The sequence below is a fragment of the Acanthamoeba castellanii genome (genome assembly GCF_000313135.1).
Source record: "Acanthamoeba castellanii str. Neff unplaced genomic scaffold scf7180000084645, whole genome shotgun sequence".
Lineage (NCBI taxonomy): Eukaryota > Discosea > Longamoebia > Acanthamoebidae > Acanthamoeba > Acanthamoeba castellanii.
Window position 1 is genome coordinate 532,679 of NW_004457313.1, and position 21,907 is coordinate 554,585.

At 57.8% G+C, this 21,907-nt stretch overlaps 9 protein-coding genes across 9 annotated transcripts in view; 3 read left to right on the forward strand and 6 right to left on the reverse strand.

Annotated features, from left to right (window-relative positions):
• ACA1_093390 (uncharacterized protein) overlaps window positions 1-1,437 on the reverse strand; it is a gene marked incomplete at both ends in the record, with an annotated part of 2,121 nt that extends 684 nt beyond the window's left edge. The window contains 7 exons of the mRNA XM_004334758.1: window positions 78-263; window positions 430-554; window positions 668-744; window positions 846-895; window positions 976-1,182; window positions 1,267-1,327; window positions 1,376-1,437. Coding sequence (XP_004334806.1) covers window positions 78-263; window positions 430-554; window positions 668-744; window positions 846-895; window positions 976-1,182; window positions 1,267-1,327; window positions 1,376-1,437 — 768 coding nt within the window. The remainder of the gene's footprint in view (window positions 1-77; window positions 264-429; window positions 555-667; window positions 745-845; window positions 896-975; window positions 1,183-1,266; window positions 1,328-1,375) is intronic.
• Window positions 1,438-1,597: 160 nt separating this feature from the next.
• On the reverse strand, window positions 1,598-4,715 carry ACA1_093400 (DUF1237 domain protein; the record flags this gene model as incomplete). The annotated part of the gene is made up of 14 exons (XM_004334759.1): window positions 1,598-1,708; window positions 1,785-1,883; window positions 1,982-2,040; window positions 2,163-2,340; window positions 2,477-2,589; window positions 2,677-2,743; window positions 2,837-2,998; window positions 3,161-3,273; window positions 3,376-3,453; window positions 3,582-3,675; window positions 3,746-3,820; window positions 4,167-4,230; window positions 4,420-4,517; window positions 4,599-4,715. 14 exons carry the CDS (start codon window positions 4,713-4,715, stop codon window positions 1,598-1,600), a joined length of 1,428 nt encoding a protein of 475 aa, XP_004334807.1.
• Window positions 4,716-5,174: 459 nt separating this feature from the next.
• Window positions 5,175-9,404, forward strand: ACA1_093410 (helicase conserved Cterminal domain containing protein; the record flags this gene model as incomplete). Its single annotated transcript, XM_004334760.1, has 8 exons — window positions 5,175-5,275; window positions 5,427-7,460; window positions 7,595-7,703; window positions 7,817-7,889; window positions 8,053-8,126; window positions 8,299-8,813; window positions 8,963-9,072; window positions 9,274-9,404. The coding sequence occupies 8 exons, from the start codon at window positions 5,175-5,177 to the stop codon at window positions 9,402-9,404; spliced, it is 3,147 nt and encodes a 1,048-aa protein (XP_004334808.1).
• An 80-nt stretch (window positions 9,405-9,484) lies between these two features.
• On the reverse strand, window positions 9,485-12,926 carry ACA1_093420 (uncharacterized protein; the record flags this gene model as incomplete). The annotated part of the gene is made up of 10 exons (XM_004334761.1): window positions 9,485-9,680; window positions 9,799-9,961; window positions 10,103-10,409; window positions 10,539-10,627; window positions 10,712-11,402; window positions 11,534-11,627; window positions 11,838-11,891; window positions 12,163-12,236; window positions 12,349-12,444; window positions 12,690-12,926. The coding sequence occupies 10 exons, from the start codon at window positions 12,924-12,926 to the stop codon at window positions 9,485-9,487; spliced, it is 2,001 nt and encodes a 666-aa protein (XP_004334809.1).
• Window positions 12,927-13,212: 286 nt separating this feature from the next.
• On the reverse strand, window positions 13,213-13,795 carry ACA1_093430 (Hypothetical protein; the record flags this gene model as incomplete). Its single annotated transcript, XM_004334762.1, has 3 exons — window positions 13,213-13,329; window positions 13,408-13,573; window positions 13,674-13,795. The coding sequence occupies 3 exons, from the start codon at window positions 13,793-13,795 to the stop codon at window positions 13,213-13,215; spliced, it is 405 nt and encodes a 134-aa protein (XP_004334810.1).
• Window positions 13,796-13,894: 99 nt separating this feature from the next.
• ACA1_093440 (ATP binding protein) lies at window positions 13,895-15,341 on the reverse strand (the record flags this gene model as incomplete). Its single annotated transcript, XM_004334763.1, has 7 exons — window positions 13,895-14,038; window positions 14,131-14,224; window positions 14,308-14,468; window positions 14,554-14,645; window positions 14,761-14,922; window positions 15,069-15,177; window positions 15,294-15,341. The coding sequence occupies 7 exons, from the start codon at window positions 15,339-15,341 to the stop codon at window positions 13,895-13,897; spliced, it is 810 nt and encodes a 269-aa protein (XP_004334811.1).
• A 73-nt stretch (window positions 15,342-15,414) lies between these two features.
• On the forward strand, window positions 15,415-18,425 carry ACA1_093450 (Tubulin/FtsZ family, GTPase domain containing protein; the record flags this gene model as incomplete). Its single annotated transcript, XM_004334764.1, has 11 exons — window positions 15,415-15,767; window positions 15,881-15,954; window positions 16,034-16,111; window positions 16,264-16,405; window positions 16,506-16,572; window positions 16,697-16,724; window positions 16,810-16,959; window positions 17,091-17,200; window positions 17,272-17,349; window positions 17,476-17,528; window positions 17,708-18,425. The coding sequence occupies 11 exons, from the start codon at window positions 15,415-15,417 to the stop codon at window positions 18,423-18,425; spliced, it is 1,851 nt and encodes a 616-aa protein (XP_004334812.1).
• Window positions 18,426-18,512: 87 nt separating this feature from the next.
• On the reverse strand, window positions 18,513-20,483 carry ACA1_093460 (histone deacetylase; the record flags this gene model as incomplete). The annotated part of the gene is made up of 8 exons (XM_004334765.1): window positions 18,513-18,752; window positions 18,845-18,929; window positions 19,039-19,189; window positions 19,281-19,376; window positions 19,614-19,668; window positions 19,756-19,897; window positions 19,997-20,126; window positions 20,336-20,483. The coding sequence occupies 8 exons, from the start codon at window positions 20,481-20,483 to the stop codon at window positions 18,513-18,515; spliced, it is 1,047 nt and encodes a 348-aa protein (XP_004334813.1).
• Window positions 20,484-20,635: 152 nt separating this feature from the next.
• ACA1_093470 (ADPribosylation factor subfamily protein) lies at window positions 20,636-21,734 on the forward strand (the record flags this gene model as incomplete). The annotated part of the gene is made up of 3 exons (XM_004334766.1): window positions 20,636-21,252; window positions 21,273-21,444; window positions 21,615-21,734. 3 exons carry the CDS (start codon window positions 20,636-20,638, stop codon window positions 21,732-21,734), a joined length of 909 nt encoding a protein of 302 aa, XP_004334814.1.
• Window positions 21,735-21,907: the final 173 nt, after the last annotated feature.

Genomic DNA, 21,907 nt, shown 5'->3' on the forward strand with positions numbered 1-21,907 from the left:
AGAAGAGAAAGAGAAAGAGAAAGAGAAGCGAAAGAGAAAGAGAAAGCGAAAGTGAAAGCGAAAGCGAAAGCGAAAACGCAAAGGGACGGGTGGTGGCGTGCATGTGGCTCAGGAGTGCTGAAGGAGGAGCTGGGCATGGGGTAGAAGTGGGGCGTCCATTTGCCGGCGAGATGGTTCTCCTTCAGATAGGCGTAGCAGCACAGCACCACCCCACCGCCGCTCTCCAGGTGCTCATACAGCACGTCACCCATCACAACCTTGTTCTGCACACACGACACACACGACACACACGACACACACACGACACGACACGACACGACACGACACGACCAACGACACGACCAACGACACGACCAACGACACGACACGACACGACCTCTTCATCAAAATTGTGGTGAGCCAATGTTGCACAAAAGTGAGAGTTGGAACCTGTTTAGAAGGAGCGGTTGCGTGAAAGAGCAGGATGGCGCTGAAGTCCTTGGCCACATCGGGCGTAAAGGGTACGCACTTGAAGCCACCGTTGTCCAACTCGCTGCACGCCTTGGGGCTGGCCGCTTTTGGGACCACACCGCCCACAGAGTAAGGAACACGAAATCAGAAGACCCACATGAGCGAAGAATTACATGTGAACAAGACAAGCATCAAAAAAGAAGGGTGCAGGGCGCACCCTGGCAATCAGGATGACATATGCGTGTGTAGTTGATGTTCTGACTCTTGAGTTGCTTGCATAGATTGATGTCGTATCTGTACGAAACATACCAACCACAAGCGAGCGCCCCCAGCGGTTACAAACAGGCCCACTCACGCGTGCCACGATCAGCGTAAAAGATGAATGGAGATGGCACCTGCTGCTTCCGTGAGCGCCATGGTGCGCCAGCACCAGCACCTTGAACGTCTGTGCATGTGCGAAATTGTGTGCGGTTAGGCGCAAGTGGAGTGGGCAAAGTGTGCGGCTGAGGCGTGTGGCGGGCGTACGAAGCGGCGGATGTACTCGCGCTTCCAGTCGATGGTGTGAGAGTGGCCGATGGCCTCGCCCACGGTCATCCCCGCGTCGAGGAGCCACAAGCGCTCCCACGACTGCCCTCGTGCCTGCGCGTCGTCCTCCCTCTCCCCGACCTCTTCATCGTCAGCTGCCGCGGCCATCAGCGTCGTAGTGTCCTCTTCACCCGCATTCGCGGCCAACTGGGAGTTGAGCCAGCCAAGACGGATTCAACGATTAGAATTGAATTAAAAAGTAAAATCGAATTTGGGGGGGGGGTGATGTACGAGAATGCGGTGGTAGAAGGAGGACCAAAGGAGGGGATTGTTGGAGAGGGCGTAGGCTTGCCTACACGTGGGCGCGAATGACGTACACACATCGCGAGGCGTCAGGTACTCGAGCACCATGATGCCCAGCTCTACCGGCAACATGTGAAACAGTAGAGCCTGCGACTCCATCTCGCCCCCACGAATACGAATGATTTTAAACCGTTTGAATGATGATTTGAACAGTTTGAATGGAGGCGTTGGCAAATGCAGGCAAAACGGATTACGCTTGCCTTATTTTAATTTATAAATGTTAAAAAAAAAAAAGATGGTACAAAAAGGTGTGGCTGCCTCACGGGCGAAAGATGAGGTGTGGCCTCTGCTGAGCCACGGTGAGGATGAACTCGCCAAAGAGCGAATTGGCCCAGGCGAACCAGGCTCGCGTGAATGTGCTGGCATCATCCTGGACATTGGAGGAACGCGCACAGGTGGTCAAATAGGGTATGCGACCCCACATGACGCTTTGTGATGACGCGTACCTTCCAAAAGCTCTCGTGCATGAAACCGGTGCCTGCAGTGGTCGTCTTGAGCATCTCCAGGCAATCCTTGATCTCGTCGTCACTCGTGCTTGTGAGTCCCTTGACAAGGCGCAAGAAATGAAGTGAGCAACACACCGCGCCACGCACGACACGCACGCCAATGTTCGCGTTTTGACATCAAACACACTCTGGCCTACCCGCATGATGATGGACATGGGCCAAATGTAACCGCGCCCAATGTGCGGTCCACCAATGCCTGCACAAAATGAGCGTGGGTGGTGAGCACACACCACCGCATGCACGACCAACAATACGACACACACACTACACACACGACACCACACACGACACCACACAACACACACACAATTTTCGCACCTCCGGCCAGGGGTCCGAGGGAAGAGGTGAAGTAGTAGGGGTTATCGGTTGACAGCACGAAGCGGCGCGTGTTTTGGTAGATGGGATCGGAGGCCGAGCAGAAGCCCAAGTAGGGAAGCGACAGCAGCGAGGGCACGTTGGCGTCGTCCATCAGGTACGCATTCCCGAAACCGTCCACCTGCACATCATCAAGAGCACCCAACGGAATGAGCCACACACGACACGACACGACACGACACGACACGACACGACCAACGACACGACACGACACGACACACGCGCAATCTCGCGACCACTGTGCAGAGCGTATATACCTCATAGGCAAACATTTTGCCGTACGTGGGGTGGCTCACGACTCCGTGCGTGTAGATGGCCGTGTTGATCTCGGCGCTCAGCTTCTGCGCTCTGTCCGCGAGCTCGGGCGCGACTGATCCATTCAACACCACGTCAGCATAAGCCGGCAATGAGTGGCCCTGCCAAAGAGGCTGAGACGAGGAGAGAAGTGAACTGGTACCGTTCAGCGAGCGCAGCATCGACGACAGGTCCCGCAGAGACACCACGGCCATCGCATTGGCCGCAATCTTCAAAAATTACGAAAAAATAAAATCAATTACAAGCCAAGTAAAAGCTTGGACATGGTCGTGCAACGCCGACGAGGAGGAGGAGCGAGGTACCGGGAAGAGGTAAGTGGAAGCGTCGTCCGACGGCCGGAACGGACTCTTGCTCATGCCAGTCCTACGCGCCGGGGCACCCTTGCCATGCATGAGGGTATCGGTTGGCTGCTGCGTGGTCCGCTGGAAGAAGTAACGAGGCGGCGACGGCTCTTCGTCCGATCCCTGTTAGAGGACAAGAAAGACGAATGAACCAATTTTCATTGTATTTAAGTATAGTATAATTAATAATAGTAATAATAATATTATTACTATTATTAATTATACTATCTTCTTATAGTATAATTAATAATAGTAATAATATTATTATCTTCAAGATTTCTTTACCTCCTGCATTTCGGTGATGATGGTCACGATGGTGCCCATGGCCTTGAGCCACTCAGCGTTGAACGGCGTTGCGTCCTTTGTGAGGTTATAGTACTGCGTGGAGAGCTTCATCACTGCGCAAGCACGACGCGCACCACCGCACACGCACGCACACACGATGAGTGACTTCGCGAGTAGAAACAACAGTTCACTCTTCTTTGTTTGGGGGACGGTACCAGCGCAGAGGGAATCGAGCTCGTACTTGCGCTCGTGCAGGTAGAGGGTCATGGCGTCCAGGGTGGTGCCGAGAAAGCCTGATGAAACGCAGCCGCGTCAATCACACGACACATACACGACACACACGACACAACGACACAACGACACACACACACACACACACACGACCGCAACAAGCAGCTTTGGAGTGGTTTCATTCTCATACCGGGCTTGGTGGTCGAGTCGGACATCCAGGGGGAGGGCATGGAGAGGTCGTGGTTGAACGCGTTCGCGTAGGCGTCCAAGAGCACCGAAAAGGTCTGCATAACCTCACGTCTTTTTGATTAACGAATTAATTCTTATCCACCACACGCATGCGCGCACACGCACCTGTCTGCTGATGACGCCGTGGAGCATGTCCCTGATCCCCGCGTCCTGGCCCACAAAGTTCAGATAGGGCAGCACCTGCACAATAAAATACGATAATATAAAAACGGTCGAATGAGCGAGCATCGCCTCAGGCTGCAACATGACGCGGTGGGTTGGTGGAGGGAAATGTGTGGAATGTGGAGCACGGGCTTGAAGAAAACCCCAAAATATGGAGGGGTCGTCTCGGGAGAGGCCCGTGCGCCCCAGGCGGTCAAGCCTGGCTGACCAATCAATCAATCTAGGAATGCACACTGCGGCGAGAAGCAATTCTACGCTCTTCCGCCGATGTGACGCATTCCACTTCGGTGGGAGCCCAAGAAGGGAGAGGAATGGTGTATGCATGTATAGTGGTAGGCGTAGTAGTGGTTGTGGAATGCGTCACCTGATTGGTTGAGTCTCGCAGCCACATGGCGTCAATGTCGCCCGTGACCACGAACGTATCAATCCTGGCAATAGAGAGTCAGTTTACACACCGCACACACCGCACACACCGCAAACACCGCACACACCGCACACACCGCACACACCGCACACACCGCACACACCGCACACACCGCACACACCGCACACACCGCACACACCGCACACACCGCACACACCGCACACGCAGGGTTGGATGGAAGCGAGTGGAGTACTTCTTGGTGATGGTGGACGAGTCGTTGGTGAAGAACACGGTGGTGTCCAGCGTGTTGGGCAAGCAGTTCGAGAACAGGGTCGCCAGGTCCTTGTCCACCTGAACCCGCCGTCGTGGTACCACGGAAACTCAAAATTAAATAACTAATAATTAAAGTAATAAAATGAAAGTGAGAATTACCATTCGCTGGCTGAAGTCGGCGATGGTCTTGTCCACCGCAGGACTGACGAAGTGCCGCTGGTCCGCGGGCGGACGTCCCGCTGGCAGCGCAGCGCCCTGCTTCGGTGCGGCCACCATCGTGGGCCGCCCGCCCACCAGCGCATTGACCGCGTCCTTCCGCGCCGCCTCTGCCACGCGATCAATTATTTTGATTAATTGATTATTATTTTGATGGTAAATAATTTTTCCTTTATAAGGAAAACAGGGACGAGGGAGTGTACCGAGGTCCATGGTGAATCCGGCCGACACAGCTGCAACCGAGGCGTGAAGGAAAATGGCCAGCAGCACGACAACGCACAAGCTTGTGGTGCTCCACGTTCTTTTGTCCATTGCTGAGGGAAACGCTGAAAGAAAAAAAGCTGAAAGAAAAAAGAAAATCATGTTTTTTTATTAAAATTATTTATTTCGGTCCAGAACCCAGAACAGTTCAGGAAAGGCGTGGCACCTCCCCCTAGGCATGCCTTGAGTGAATGAGTGCAAGCAGCAGCTCAACTTTAGGCACACAGCGACGACGAGACAGCGCATCAAGTACGGGCAATGGAATCGATTAACGAACGGGCGAGCAACCACCTCCATTTTCTAGGCGACGCCCTGCACGCCCAGTCCGTCCGCCACTTTTTCTTCGTCGACCTCGAGAGGTACCTCCTTCTCCACCACCACCCCCCCCCCTTTGCACGCCACGAGTCGTAAATCTGTTTTGTTTTTTATTTTTGTATTTTATTTTTGTTTTAATACTTTTATTTACGTTTTATAATGATTTATTTGTGCGTGATATTGTCGCTGGTCCAGTGTGGGAGGGGTGGTGCACCCGGAGCTGTACCGTCTGCTCTACGGGCGCGTGAGTGCCGCCCATGAGCCACCCGCGGCCATACTGCTCTTCCGCCGCAGCCACCACCACCGCGGCAACAACAACAACACGAAGGCGACGATGAAGGAGAAGAAGCCAAAGGCCGAGATGAACAAAGAGAAAGAGAAAGAGAAGCAAAAGACTGCAACCAAGCGATTCGAGGAGCGCTGCGGCAACTGCAAGAAGGCCATCACCACCAACATCTACTTCGACACCAACAACAGCAATCATAGAAATCACAACAGCGGCGAGACGCCGACCGCGGCCGACCAGCGGCGGATCTGGGTGCACGCCGCCGCGTCGCCCGCGCACATGATCTCCTTTGCTGCGGCGTTCCTGGTCGAGCGAGCGCTGGCGCTCCCGGGCGGCGACAACGTCAACGACCCAAACGCCAACGCGGCGCCGGCGGCGGTCAATGTCTACCTGGTGTCGAACGACGACGCCGCCACGAAGCAGCTCGCGCGGCAGCTCAAGGCCCGCGAGCGCTTGGCCCAGGCCGTCGCCGACATCGGCAGAGAGACTGCGAAGGAGGAGCGCAGCGACGACTACAACGACGACGACGGCGACGACGCCGAGCGGGTGCGGTTTCATCGGCTCCGAGTCGACCGCGCGGGCGTGTGGGCCAAGCCGAGGAGCATCGAGTGCCTGCGCGAGGCCGGCCTGCTGGCCCACGCCCGGGTGGCCGCCGACAGCGACGGCGTAGAGAAGGCACGGCCCGGGTGGGAGGTGGTCAACCCGTTCGCTTTCTTCGCTCTTCAACCAAAGGATGTAGCCGAGCGGCGGGCGACGACCGCGACGACGGAGGTGGAGGGAAGGTGGAAGGAGAAGGACATCGACGCGGTGGTGCGGCGGGCCAAGTACCACCTATGGGCCGAGCACGAGCGTGGGATCGTGCTGCCGCGCACCCTGCACGACCTGCGCAAGAAGGTGCGCCAGCTGTGCGTTCTGGAGAAGCGGCTCGACCCGCGCGCGGTGCTGGTGCTGCTCGAGCGGTCGCGCCTTATCGACGTCTGCCCCATCTGCCACGACTTTGACTACTCGTTCGATCGCTACAACGCCGCGCGGAGCGAGTCGAAGAAGAAAAGAGCGAAGCCGACCACCGCTGGCACGACGGGAAAGAACGAAGGCGGCGAAACAACGACAAAGAGCGAAAGCGAAAGCGACGCCGCGCGAGCCCAGAGAAAGAAAAAGAAGAAGAGTGCGATGGATCGGCACAGCAAGGAGGAGCGGATCAAGCGGGTCGCCAAGGCAGTCACGCTGAAGCTGCTCAAGGCCAAGCGCGAGGACCGGCCCAAGGGGCGTCAGGCCCTGCTAGACCACATCGACGCCGGCCACGCCGCCTACAAGACCCGGCTCGACGCCGAGCTCGTACTGGCCCGGCTCACCGTCTGCGGCTTCGTGTCGACACCGAACCGCGCCACCGGCGCAGAGAGCCGGCAAAGCGGGGCGGCCGCGGCGCTCGGCCGGGAGGACATCAGCGTCGAGTACGACCTGGGCGCGCTCGGCGATGACGAGCGGCAGTGGAGCGCTGACGAGGCCGCGGCCCAGCAGGCGCGCAAGGCCGCAGCCGAGGCCGAAGCCGAAGCTTCGTTGATGGCCGATGGGCGATCGGAGCGGAATGCGGGGGAGCAGGAGGAAGAGGAGGTGGTACCCTACGCCCCGGCCTGGACGTGGGCGGATGGCGACGAGGCGGCGTCGGAGGACCAGCTGACGGCGCAGCGGCGGCTGATCGGGCTGGCGGCCGGCCGACGCCCGGGCAAGGGCGACAAGGGCGGCGCAGAGCAGGGCGGCGGCGTGGGCACGTACATGGCCTACCTGGCCGAGCAGCTGCGGGTGCCGGGGCGCTCGGCCGACTCGATCGGGGACATCGACTCGTGTGGGCTCAGCGACGAAGTGCTGCGGGGCTTCTACAGCTACGGCTTCGAGAAGCCGACAGTCCTCCAACGCAAAGGCATCGCCAACATCATGGCCAAGCGGTACGGGAAATAATTATTTATTATTATAATTATCCATTCGAATTATTTATTATTCCTCTTTTATTCTTTTATTTGTTTTATTTTAACTGGTTTTTTGCTCATTATTTGTTTATTTGTTTTAATTGTCGCACCAGGGACACGATTCTACTCGGGTGTAGCGGTTCGGGCAAGACCGCGGCCTACGTCGTGCCGTTGCTCCAGTCCCTCGATCGTCACCTCTACTCGCCCCAGGCCATCGTCCTGGTACAATTACTAATTTTTCTCGAACGTGTGCGTGTTGCGTGTTGCGTGTGCCGTGTGCGTGTGCGGTGTTGCACACGACTGAATGACGTTAATTCTTTGTTTGTGCGCCACAGGCCCCGACTCGTCCGCTGGCCCAGCAGATCGAGAAGGTCATCTCGTCCCTCGGAGAATACGTCGGCGTGCAATGTGCCCTGGTGTGCGGCGGTGGCTCGGTAAGCCAATGCATACAAGCACTCACACGTACGCGCTTGGTGTGTGTGTGTGCGTGTGGCGTGGCGTGTGCGGCGTGTGCAGTGCGCGCGTGCGATCTCACAGAACAGTGATTGTGGTGTATGTGCGTATTGGCCAGGGTGTCATGTGGTGGTGGCGACCGCCGGCAGGCTCTACGACATGATAAAGCGGAAGGCGCTGGAACTCAATCACGTGCAGCTCTTTGTCATTGACGAGATCGACGACATGCTCTCCACCACCAAGAAAGACCAGCTCTACGATGCATGTCCCCTTAACCACGACACACACCACACACGAATCGCTCACGAGGCCACACACACACACAACACACACACCACACACACACACAACACACACACCACAGATCGTCAAGGAGATGCCGTCAACGGTGCAGGTGGTCACGGTGGACACGGTGCTGAGCGAGGAGGCCTTCTCGACGCACCTGCGCTTCATGCGCGACCCGATGGCCATCGCCACCGACAGCTCGCACGGCGCCGGCGTGTTTCCGCCGGGCGTGGACCAGTACACGGTCGAGGTCGAGGCCGAGGAGCACAAGCTGGCCACCCTGCTCGACCTGCTGGGCGGCTCGCCGGCCGAGACCCGCAGCGACACGTTGCAGCCGCGCAGCGAGGCCCGCGGCCGCGGGAACTGGGACGAGGCCCGGTGGAGCGAGGCCGGCGATGCGACAGCGGCGGTGGTAGTGGAGTCGCCCCGAAGCGAGCCGGACGCCGGCGACGGGGGCGTGAGTGCGACCCGGTCGCGGCCGCCGCCGCCGCCGCCGCCGCGGGAGATCGAAGGTATGGCGCAGATGGTGATCTTCTGCAACTCCAAGCGGAAGGTCGACTGGCTCACCGATCGGATGCTGGCCAGCAACTTCCCGTACGCTCACCTCTCCGCTCTCGCTAACGATTGCCTCGAGGCGTGTTCACTGACACGACACGACACGACACGACACGACACGACACGACACGACACGACACGACACGACACGCACCACACGCGTAACACGACACACGCACGTTTGGTAGTGTGCTGGCGATTCATGAGGACATGGACCCGACGTCGGTGCAAACGGGGCTTAGCTCGTTCAGGGCAGGCTCGCACCGCGTCCTCATCACCACCGACTCGCTCTCCTTCGGTACGCACCACTCTCCCCTCTCGCTTGCTCGCCTTCGTCCCACTGACACGACACACGCGCCGCACACGCACCACACACGCACGCACCGCACCGCACACGCACACGCACACGCAGGGCTCGACGTGCACCAGCTGAACCTGGTGGTCAACTACGACGTGCCCAAGTCGGCGCCGGGCATGGTGCGGCGCGTGGGCCGGGCAGGTCGGTTCATGCGCAAGGGCGCCGCCATCACCCTCCTGGCCGGCCCCGATGACCGCCGGCTGCTGGAGGCCCTCCAGGCCGCCATCCCCTTCCACGCCCCGCCTCTTCCCGCCTCTCTTGTTCTCCCGTGAAGTGGAAAGCCCATTAAAAAGCAGGTCAATCGAAATGATGGCCGAACTGTTATTGAGAGCCCTCAACGAAGAGGATTCGGTCAGTCCATGTGCTCGTAGTCGGAGTGGATGTCGGCCATCTCCTCGAAGTCGCCGTAGACCGACCCGCCGGCGGCGCCCTGGCCGTAGGTGTCGCCGCCACCGCCGTCGTCATCCTCGTCGTCGGCGTCAAACTCTCGATCGCTCGCGTAGTCGTACGTGTAGTAGTCGTCCAGCACCTCCCCCGACGGCCCATACCTGCGGCCCCGCCAGACCAGTCGTCAATCAGCACATGCGTGCGGTGTGTGCGGTGCGCGCGTGCGGTGTGTGCGTGTGCGGTGTGTGCGTGTGCGGTCGCATTTGTTTGTTTGCTTACCTGAGATTGGCCCCGTCTTGGCGTCCTCCTCGCCGCCGTCGCCTTCGCTGGTTCTCCTCATCGCCGTCGTCGTCACTGTCGTCCCGCCCGTAGATGTCATCTTCCCCACCGTCCTCCTCCCCTTCGTTCTTGCCCTTCCCCTTCTTCGACTGCTTGCCTCCTCCTACATTTTTTACAATAAAAACATATTAAATTGATTGGACAAATAACAAAAAAGGTAAAGAATAATCAGATTCACAAATGATTTAATTAATAAAAATAAAAATAATATGAATAAATAAATAAATAACAAAATAAATGGTACCAGAGCCGAAAATGCTGAAGGTGTCGTCTTCGTCGTCTTCATCGCCGAGCTCGTGCTTGTTGACGATGCCGTAGCCGTCCTCCTCGTCTTCGTCGCCCAGGAACCCGCCCGCCTTCCCGCCGCCGCCCGGCTTCCACTCGTCGCTCTCGAGCGCGCCGTTGGCCTTGTCGAATCGCGTGCACTGCTTGGTGAGCTTCTCCTGCTGCTTGCGGAAGTTGATCGTCTCCAGCAGGTTGTCGTACGACGAGATCACCCCGCGGATGTGGTTCTTGCAGTTCTCAAAGTAGATGTCAAAGTTGGCTCGCGCCTGCGCACACGAGACACACACGACACGCACACGACACGCACGACACGCACGACACGCACGACACGCACGACACGCGCGTGAGTAAAAATAAGATGAGAGAGGCGGTGGGAGAAGGAGCGGGCGGCGTACGTTGATGTTGTAGGAGTAGGTGATCCCGTTGTAGACGAACGTCACGCCCGGCACCGGAGCCGTCAGCTCGTTCAGAATTCGCTCCGTTCCTGAATTCCACCATCTCGTGAGACACGACACGCACGACACACACGACACGCACGACACACACGACACACGTGCGAATGAGGTACCGAGCTCGTTACAGGAGGTGATGAGCTTCTCGACGTTCTCCATCATGACCTCCCACATGCGGTTGGCGATCTTCATGAAGAGCTCGTCGGGGAACTTCTGGAGCTCCTCCATCTCCTCGCGCCGGCTCTCCACCTTCTCCTTCTGCGCCTCGCGCTCGCGCTCGGCCTTGAGCTTCTGCTCGACGTCGCGCATGAACCGCAGCACCTCGCGCTTCTCCCGCTTCACCCGCGCCACCACCTGGTAGAACGCAAAGGCCAGCCCGAGCAGCAGGCACCGCAGGAACAGCATGAATATGGTCCGCGGGCTGATGAAGGCGCTCACCCGGTCGGCCAGCCCGACCATGCCCTTCTCCCCCATCGCCAGCCCGCCGTCCATCAGCCGCCCCACCGTCAGCGGCCGCTGCGACTGCGCTTCGATGTCGAAGAGGCCGCCCAGGCCGCGGTCGGGCCGCAGCGATGATGGGTGGTCGGCGGCGGAGGCGGCGGTGGCGGCGGCGGCGGTGCGGATGTAGGAGCGGGTCCAGAGGGCGGAGGTGAGGTAGCGCCGGAGGGAGTGGACGCCGCGGTAGTAGCGGGTGACGAGGCCGTGGAAGCGGGTCTTGCGGCCCCAGTAGAGCAGGCACGCGCCGGTGAAGAACAGCATCGAACAGAAGAGCGTCGCCTTCCACCACCACAGCAGGAAACGCAGGGCCTGGCACCCAAAGCGAAGATTATTAATTAATTACTACTTATTAATGCACGCACACGCACACGCACACGCACACGCACCACCGCACACCACCGCACACGCACACGCAAGCAATAGAGGTGAGAAATGAGTACCATGCGCAGGATGCGCTTGTATGATCGGCTCTTTTCCAGTTCTTTTCGTTTGCTTTCATAGTCCTTGCCCTCCTCTTTCAACCTCATCTCCACCCTGGAAGCACACAAAGCACACGACACACGCACACACGACACACACGCACACACGACACACGACACACACGACACACACACGCACACAAAGCACACGACACGACACGCGTGTGGGATGGAGAACGTTGAGACATCAGAACAAACGACGAAATGAAAGCGCCCACGAGTGAGCACTGGAGCGAGCTGGCCCACGGAGAAGGGTATGCGTTACTTTTGGGTGGAGTATTTCTCGAGAAGCTGCGTTCGCGCTTCGAGCAGAGTGCTCCTGCAACGGTGACGCACGGGTGAGCTCGTGTGTAGGCCTGATTCGTGTCGCGCCGGCGTGTGGTGCGGTGTGCGGTGGTGTGTGTCGTGTGCGGTGGTGTGTGTCGTGTGTGTCGTGTGTGTCGTGTGTGTCGTGTGTGTCGTGTGTGTCGTGTGTGTCGTGTGTGTCGTGTGTGCCGTGTGTGTCGTGTGTGCCGTGTGTGCCGTGTGTGTCGTGTGTGCCGTGTGTGTCGTGTGTAGAACACGGCTACAAGGCTGTGTCTGGAACGAACCTGAGTTGGCCGAGGGAGGCGGTGAGTACGTTTTGGTTGTTCTCGTCCACCCCGCGCTTCAGCTGCTTCAGGCCCTGCAAGTCACGAAGGAAGACACCGCGTCGTTCTCGAGTTATAGGACCGTGCGCGTGCGATGGTGCGCGCGTGCGGGGTCATTCGCGGTGAGCGCGATGGTATGCGCCGCACCTTCTTGACTCGCTTCAGGTGCTTCTTCACGTTCTTGAGAAGAGGGAACACCTGAGCACCCGCCTTGAGCGAGTCGCCGAATTCAGAGTCCATCGCCTTGTCTCCCGCGTCCAGTTTCCTGCATCCATCGCACAGACAGCACAACAATAATTTATTGTTTGAAAAAAAGATTTCACATTATTTGTATGTTTTGTTTGAGTAATTGAGGTAACAAAGTAATTGATGTATCAATTGATTAAAATATGTAGATGAAGAGAAATAAATATAGAATTATTTGTGGAGGTGCAATAAATATAAAGCATTAATTGATTGGCGTACCAGTTCTTGGTGCTCCAGTGCACGAGGAGGCTGAGTCCGTGATCGACGGCTCGCATGAAGTTCTCCAGGTAGGCGTGCGGCAGGCCGTCCCCGTGAGGGTCTCCATTGCGCCCGCCCATCGTTCCATTTGCTCCCTCGCCTCCTTCCATCTCGCTCTCGGTCTCCTCTTCATAGAACTCGTCCTCATCCTCGTCCTCGTCCTCCTCTTCTTCTATTCCCTTGCCTCCATCCTCCTCTTCATCTGCGTCCATGTACCACATGGCTCACACCCAATCGCCCCAAATCTCAGGATTTATCTTTTTTTCTACTTGAATGCTCGTTTCCAGCGTGCAAATAGATCGATCGAGTCTATCTCCACGAGCCAAGGTGTGATGCTGAAAAGACAAGAGGTCGCCCACGTGTTGTTTGGTTGATCAATTGGGCGGATGGGCTGGGGTTGTGGTGTGGGCCGAAATCGGATTCGATTGTTGGGCTTTCCTGCGTGTCGTCGCCACAGTTTCCGGAGGAATGCACGGTATGCACGTGATTGCGTGCGTGTGCGGCCGCTCAGCCGAGCTGTTGAGCCTTGGCCTCGAACTGTCGCTTGAGTCGAAGGGCCTCATCGTAGAGCCCAATGTCGAGCCCGTCCACGTTGCGCGCCACGCGGGCCTCCAACACATACCCCTGCATGTGGCTGTTAGGTGCTATGGCACACACGCATCACACGCCACCGCACACACACGGCACTCGTTCGATACGTACGCCTGGCTGGTCCTCCTGGCGTCGCAGCTCGCCGATGACCTGGAAGAGGGAGTGGGTGGCGAGGGGCATGGCTTCCAGCAGCCGTGTGTCCACCGTGAGCCGGTGCGTGCGTCCGTGCGGCGACTCGAGCACCACCCGGTTCGAGGGAATGTCGAACTCGACCACTCTGTTCTCCCCCCCCGCGCGCGTCGCCACACATGTTAGGGCTTGGCCAGCGGAAAGCGCCGAAGCTGGCTCTTTGTGCGGGGGGGGGGGCTCGCACGCACTTGCCGAGAACCCGGACGCTTTGGCCGTTCAGATCTTTTGTAGCAAGGATTTCTTCGATGTGCTTGATCTGCCCGAATTGCAACGGCACCGGCCGCCCTCCATCCTCCTCCATCTTGTCCATCTTTCGATTCTTTCTAGATTTTCAGCTATTTCCAAGAAACACACCAATTGATTATTTTATTTTATTTTGTTTTGTTTTTGTTGGCGCGCTACACGCTGCCTACTCCTCGAGATCCTTGGGCGCCTTGGGCTCGAGGTCCTCGCCGTACTGGATGGCGTTGTCGATGTGAGCCAACAGCACCTCGATGCTGTCCTCGTCCTTGATGTTGAGCGGAATGAACGACACCATCGGGTCGTTCTCCAGCTGTTGATGAAAGCGATGCGAGTGAGTGGCACACCACGTTAGTACAGGCATCTCTTCTAGAAGCAAGAAGAAGCAAGAAGCGAGAGGTGTACCAGGGATCCGATGGCGGCGTTGAGCTTGTAGAACTTCTTTCCCATGTCTCTGTTGAGCTCCTCTGTGAGCTGGGGGAGGTCGGGATCGAAGAACCTGAGTGCAAGGACGACGAGGATGATGATGATGTGAGTAGACATGCGACAGCAACCAACAAGAGAGGGCGGAGCGAAACTCACTTTTCCAGGTCGGTGTGCTTCTGCTTGCCGTGCGTGTTCTCGTAGACGTCCATCTTGGTGAGCACGTTGATGTGCGGCAGCTCCATTTGATACATGACGGAGAGGCACATCAGCATGCCGGAGATGAACTTGGCCGAGTCGGACATGAAGTTCGAGTCCAGCTGGACACGAGAAGAAAGAAGAATGAAGCCGTTGAGTGATGTAAAAATTCAAAACGGAGTCGCTTAAAAAGCACAGCGAACGAACCGTGTAGACGGCGCACACTTGGTAGCCCATCCGCTGCAGCTCCGAGGCGAATACTCGCATCACGGGGTAGTGCGTGAACAGCTCAATCTGGCCTGTGGTGTCGTTGCATATTCGTGTGTCGTGTGTCGTGTGTCGTGTTGTGAGCGTTCGGGATACAAGCTTTGCCGAAATGGAAGAGAGAAGAGGAAGTGGAAGAGAAGGAGGTACCAGGGCAATCGATGATGAGGTAGTCCTCCTCAAAGTCGCCGACCTCGTCCCGCAGCCAATCGAGGTTCTGGATGAGGTACTCCATGCAGAACACGAGGCCGCCGTTGGGTCCGTACTGCATGTCCTCCATGATCTCGTCCACCGTGATCAGCTCTCGTATATCTGCACGCACACGCACACGCACACGCACCACCGCACACGCATGCACACACGCACGAGCGACAAAAAGGTGATGAGGTTGTGTCCACCACTCGGTGGATCTAATGGCGGAGAAGAGATCGCATCTGATGCAATGGGTGGAAAAGTACCGACGGAGACGGGGTACTTGAAGACCTCGGCCGCAGGATCGAGATTCACGACGTGCACCGTTCGTCCAATGTTCTCGCAATGCTGCCGCACGATGTCGCAGTATGTGGACTATGTGGGCGAGGAGAGATTAAATCCAAGGCCAAAATTGAATTCATCAAGCTCTTCACAAGATGCAGCTTGTTCAAATGATGCATACGGAACCGGATGTGTGCAAAGGAATGTACCTTGCCACTGCCAGCGGGTCCCATCACAAGCTGTGCATGCTTGCCCATCGCTAGATGCTAATCAGATTGAGGAAAAACAACAAAATCAATTTAAACTGCAATAAATAAGAAAACGATCTGGATGCAGAGCAGCCGCAGGCGTCGCTGGCCGGATGTGCAGTTCTTCTTCCCGCCCGCTGTTGATGGTGGTGCACGAGACGAGGAGCAACCGGCGGATGCAACGACTCGACGTAGCGATTGCAAAGATGAGGAAGAAGATGAAAGATTCGACATACTGAGCGCTCTGCCAGAGGAGGTGGCCCTGCGCGTGCTGGGCGGAGGCGAGCTGGCGACGCGACTCGCCGAGAACAGCTGCAGCGACGGCGGCGGCCCGACCTGGTCGGCGTGGGAGCTGAGGCAAGTGGTGAGCCGCGTGTGCCGCAACTGGCGCCGTCTGGCCCTCGACGCCGGCCTCCTCGCCTCCACACTCCACCAGTACGTCTCTCGCTCTTCCAGTACACGCGGCCACCGCACGCACAGAACACGACACGCACCACGGCACACATGCGACAAAAGCTGGAATTCTCATTTCAGCGTGGTCTGTGTAGGTATCACCGAGGCAGGACCGGGCCGATCGTCTCGCTCGGCGGGGAGGTTATCCACGTCCAAATCGGCAACTGCGGTACCTCACACACACACACACACACACCGACACACGACACACACGACACACAGCTCACAAAAGAGATAAACGGTGGCAGGAAACATGGTGGGCAAGGAGTACTGGCGCGCGCTGGTCCACGAACACTCGCTCGATCCATCCAGCTTCGCCATTTCCGGTTCGTGTGCTCCCGCGGCCGGTCGCTGCACTGAATACCACACGTAAACTCACATCGACACACGCTTACGACACGACACGCGCACACGCGCACACGACACGACACCGCACACGATGGCTTTTGGTCTTTTCAAGGTAGTTCGCCCTTCACAGAACAGATCACGGGCCTGCCGGTGAGCTTCGACGAGAGTGCAACGGGCAGGTTCACCGCGCGCTCCATTCTCGTCGACACCGACCCGGCCTCGCTGGACCTCATCCGCGCGTCGCCGCTCGCCAAGCTCTTCCGCCCCGACTGGTACGTAACCGCCTTTGCCCTCCCAGCCTCCAGCCGCTCGTTTCGGTCGATCGTCGTTTTGCCTAACCTTCGGTCGAAGTATGGTCAGTGGCCACGGCAGCTGCGCTCTGGATTGGGAGGAGGCGCACTTCTTCTCCGGCAAGGCCGTATCGGAGGCCGCCACCGAGGTACCGCAACCGCAGCGTATGCGTGTGCGGCGTGTGCCGGCCTTTACCCATCGCTAATGCGTAGAAATTTATGACGTATCGCTAGGCCATCCAGAGAGAGATGGAGCGCTGTGATCGAGTACAGGCCTTCGTCTTCTTCCACTCGCTGGGCGGTACGCGCGCTATGCTAAGCAGCTGCGCGACGGCGACGCGGCATTTGAGTGACCCGTGCGTGTCGTGCGTGTCGATCATATTTAGGCGGCTGCGGTTCGGGGCTGACCACGTCGGTCATCACCGAGCTGGCCCAGGAGCGTCTGTTCCAGCCGCCGATCATCAATTTTGCCTTCGTTCCATCGTCGTGCACGGTCGACCCCATCACCAACCTCAAGCTGACCACCCGCGAAGCCTGTACACATCGCTCTAATTTGTCAATTTTTCTTTTGAACTGTTTGTTTGTTTGTTTTAATTATCATTTATTTATGTCATTTACGTGCTTCATTTTTATTATACTTATTTATTATTTATTAATCCTCTCGCAGGCAACACAATGTTGGGCTTTAACACTCTGATCGAGTACAGCGGCGCCACTTTCCTGATCGACAATGGCGCACTCAAGCGGTCGGTCTCCTATTTGCCTATCTTGTCAACGGTACGGTGCCACCCCACCCGTGTGCGCGCTCTCTTCGCTCTTCTGACACTAGACGCCTTCGCTCTATTCAGACGGCGGCGCACAGCGCCATGAACCTCACGGCCGCCGCTGCCATCAGCGGAGTGACGTGCCCACAGCGATTCCCAATGGTACGCGCCCTAATACGACCCTTCTGCACTCGTGCTCGCTGGATTGACACGACACACACGACACACACGACACACACGACACACACGACACACACGACACACACGACACACACACGACACGAGTAGTTGGGTGCCGAGTGTCTGGGGTCGTGGCGAAAGCTGATCCACGTGAGCGTACCGTTCCCTCGGGCGCACTTCTTCTCCCTCGCCCACGCCCCATTCTCCTCTGGTACTTTTCTGCCACATGTGCGCACGTGCGGCGAGTGCGGCGTGCGCGGCGCGTGCGGCGTCCACCACGCGCCGGCTCACATGACACACACGCGCGCGACCACCCGACAGATGGCCGTACGCACTGCAGCACCGCCGAGCTGATGAGGGAGGTCTTCACCGAGAGCGCCTGTCTCAAAGGCCTGCCGCGCGATGCTGCCCCGCTCGCGCGCAGCGACTGGGGGAAGACGATCTCGTTCTTCAATTTCGTGTGCGTGCGCGGCCGGCGGGCCTCGTGGCGCGACGCGGCGCGCGAGCTCGAGGCCATCAAGCAGCACCGCCGGTCCCTGCCGCCCGAGGCCGACGGCTGCGACTTCACCGACGAAGTCCTCGATGAAGAAGACAACGACAACGAAGCCGAAGAACGCGAAAACGAAGACGAAGGCGGCGCCAGGACCACCGTCAACGTCAAGGGCGGCGCGCAGACGAAAAAAGAAGAGGAGCAAGTCGAGGTTGATGAAGAAGACGATGACACGCTGACCACCTTCATCCCACGCGAGGCCGAGTGGCTGCCCGACTCCCACATCCGCTACGCCTACTGCCCGGTCGCCTACCCACCACCATCATCGTCATCATCGTCTTCTTCATTGTCATCGCCTTCTTCATTATCGTCATCGGCGCTGGGCGATGGGGCGAGCGCGACGCTGGTGTCGTCCAACACGCGGACCTACTCGCGATACCTTGCGCGCTTCTTCGACCGGTTCGGGCAGCTGCCCGACGCCAGCGCCCTGTGCACCGAGGACAGGCAGCTGCTGCACGAGGCCGAGAGCAACCTACACGACCTCCAATCAGAATTCCGCCACACATAAAAATAAATATAAAATAAAAACATGTGTTGCAACAGTAAAATTAACAGTAACTGTTTTAGTGGGTTGGTTGCAAACTTGTACGAAGACTTAAGACTTCCAGCCCTTGAGGAAGTTGAGGGCGAGGACGCCCAGCTTGTCGACCTTGTAGCCGCCCTCGCCGACGATGAGGGCCGGCAGGCCGGGCAGGCGCGCCGACACGATGGCCGCCATCGTCTCGTAGTAGGGTTCGGTCAGCTTGAAGTTGGAGATCAGGTCCTCGCAGAACGTGTCGAACCCCAACGACACCACCAGGTAGTCCGCCCCGTACTTGGCAATCTCGTCGCACGCCTTGCCCCCCACATCACCACTCGTGAGACACGACACACAAGGCACACGCGACACACGACACGCACGACACACGACACGCGCACGATGTGTACCGTGTTGAGTACGGCGGTGTAGGTGTCCTCGTCGGTTCCGGCCTCGAGAGGGTAGTTGATGTTGAAGCCCTCGCCCTTGCCCACGCTACGCACAAACAACACCCGTGAGTGTCGTGTCGTGTCGTTGGTCGTGTCGTTGGTCGTGTCGTGTCGTTGGTCGTGTCGTGTCGTGTCGTGCGGTGGATGTGTGGTACCCGATCTCATCTTCGAAGCCGGAGAAGTAGGGGTAGGCGCCGTGCGGGGTGTGGTGGAGCGAGACAAAGAGCACACTATCGGTCTCGTAGAAGATGTCCTGCGTGCCGTTGCCGTGGTGGAAGTCCAGATCCAAAATCGCCACCTTTTGCGCTGCACGATCGACGTCAGCTGCGCGTGTGTGCGGTGTGTGCGGTCGCGCGTGTGCGGTGGTGTGTGCGGTGTGTGTGGTGGAATGGACTACCGGGCGCGGTGGGGTGGTCGAGAAGGTACTGGGCGGCGATGGCGGCGTTGTTGAAGAAGCAGAAGCCACCGGCCAAGTCCCGCTGGGCGTGGTGGCCTGGCGGCCGGCACATCGCGTACACCATCTTGTGCTCCTCTAATGTGTTCGTCATTGGACACCCACGACACAACGACACGATTGTGTTGTTAGTCATGTGTCGTGTCGTGTCGTGTCGTGTCGTGTCGTGTCGTGTCGTGTCGTGTCGTGTCGTGTCGTGTCGTGTCGTGTCGTGTCGTGTCGTGTCGTGTCGTGTCGTGTCGTGTCGTGTCGTGTCGTGTCGTGTCGTGTGTGTACTGTTGGCTAGCATGTCAGCGCCAGTAAGGGCCACTTCCACAGACTTATAGGCAGCCTGCAAGAGCACATTTTTGTCAACGACACGACCAGCGACACACACGACACATGACACACAGCCGACACACAGAGCGCGAACGCGTACGGGGTAGGTGTCCGAGTTGATGGGCGTGGAGAGATCGAAAACGTAGCGACCCATCTGTGCGATGATCGACCGCGAGCGATGCTTGGACAGACCCGGCCGGGCGTACGGGAAGGTGAACGGATAGGCCACCGGCGCCGGTTTGCTGCACACGACACACGACACACGACACACACGACACACACCACACACGACACGCACGTCAGGAGTGTCCAGGGCCTGGTGGAGCTCAGAGGCAACGAACCCCTCGGGGATCTCGGGGTCGTCGATGGGCGTGGAGTTGACGGTCCTGATGAAGTTCACGTAGTCGGCGTCGTGCACGGCCAGGATGGGCTCGATGGGGTACGCACGCGGCTCCACCACCTCCACCTGTCCTTTGTGTTTATTTTCACGCGTCCAAGCAACCATCATCCATTTAACATCATCCATGTCAGCAGAGAGTTTAAATCAAGATCTTTTGGTTCTTGATTTTTACAATGAAAATGAATGAATCGATTTTTGCAGATTGAGATTTAAGTGTGGATCTGCTGAGGCACTGCCAACAGATGATGGATGGACGAATGGGTGGCGGATTTGGTGGTACCGGATTCGACGAGCCTCTGTACGAGGGATTTGGTGCGCTCGGGCGTCTCGACAGCCGGCACCTTCTCGCCCAGGTACAGGCCGTGTGGGGTCACGAAGCGCTCCTGCTCGCTCGAGTAAATCACCACAAACTTGCCCGCAGTCTCCATCTCTCTCGCTCTTTCCGCCACAGAATACAGAAACTGAGCTCGAGCTGTTTTATTACTTTGTTTATTTAAAAAACTTTTTTATTATTAAATTATTATAAATAAAAAGCGAACAAAAGAACGAAGGGTGGCAGAAGCGAACGCTCGCGAGAGAGATGGGTGGGTGGCTGTCGTCGTTGGTGTGGGGCGAGGAAGGCGACGAAGTGAAGGAGAAGAAGATCGTGATGGTGGGGCTGGACAACGCCGGCAAGACGACCATCCTCTACAAGCTCGTCGAACGAGATGAATCGCGACGCCGAAGCGAGCAGCCGCCATCATCTTCTGCAGAATCAGATCAGCAGCAAGCCAGCCTCCTCTCTCGATTTTTCATCGATTATGGATCATCTTCATCATCATCTTTCTCGTCATCTCCATCTCCATCTCCATCTTCACAATCAGTCGTCAATCTTGCGCCCACAATTGGATTTCAAGTCGAGGCCGTTCGATGCGGTGGCGGTGGTCCCGTGCTGGCGGTGTGGGACGTCGGCGGCCAGACCCGCCTGCGGCAGATGTGGCCCATCTGCTACACCGGCGCCGCCGCGGCCGTGTTCGTGGTCGACGCCGCCGACCTGCGGCCCGACAACGGCCGGCTCAGCGACGCGCGCGAGGCCCTGCGCTCGCTCCTGTCGGCCCCGGAGCTCAGAGGAGCCCCGCTGCTGCTGCTGGCCAACAAGAGCGACGACCAGCGCGCCCTGGGGCCGCGCCGGGTGCTTGAGGCACTGGGTCTGCTGACGTCATCACCGTCATCAACAGCGTCATCGTCATCGTCTTCATCATCATCATCATCGAACGAGCCGGAGCCGACTTCGTACTCGGCGTCGCTGGCGGGCTATGCCACCATAGCAACTGGCCCATCGAATGCTTCTTCATTGTCGTCATCGAGTGGAGCGCCGAGTGCCTTCTCGCCTTTGCTCAAGGGCCGGAGGTGATTGCTGCCCACTTCTCCTTGATCGGCGCAATGTCTCATCTGCTCACACCCATGTCGCGTGCGTGTACGGGTGATGTGTTGCATTGTGTGTGTGTGTGTCGTGTGTGTGTGTGTGTCGTGTGTGTCGTGTGTCGTGTGTGTGCCGTGTGTGTAGGTGGTGGGTGCAGGCGACGTGCGGGCTCACTGGCGAGGGTCTCGAGGAGGGCTTCAAGTGGCTCGCAGACACGCTCAGCTTTGTTGATGAGCAACGCGAGGCCCAGGACGACAGCCTCACCCGGTGGAGCTGAACAGTCATTCCTTCTTCCTTTCCTCCCTAATCATCTTGCTGCTCTTGTTTTCCTGCTGGACCGTGTATATCTCCCAAGATGTGGTCCACATGCTGCGCCGACATCCTACATTCTTCTTTTTATGTGTAATGTGGACGGTGACGTCACCATCCCGGAGCGGCCGTCTCCGTCCG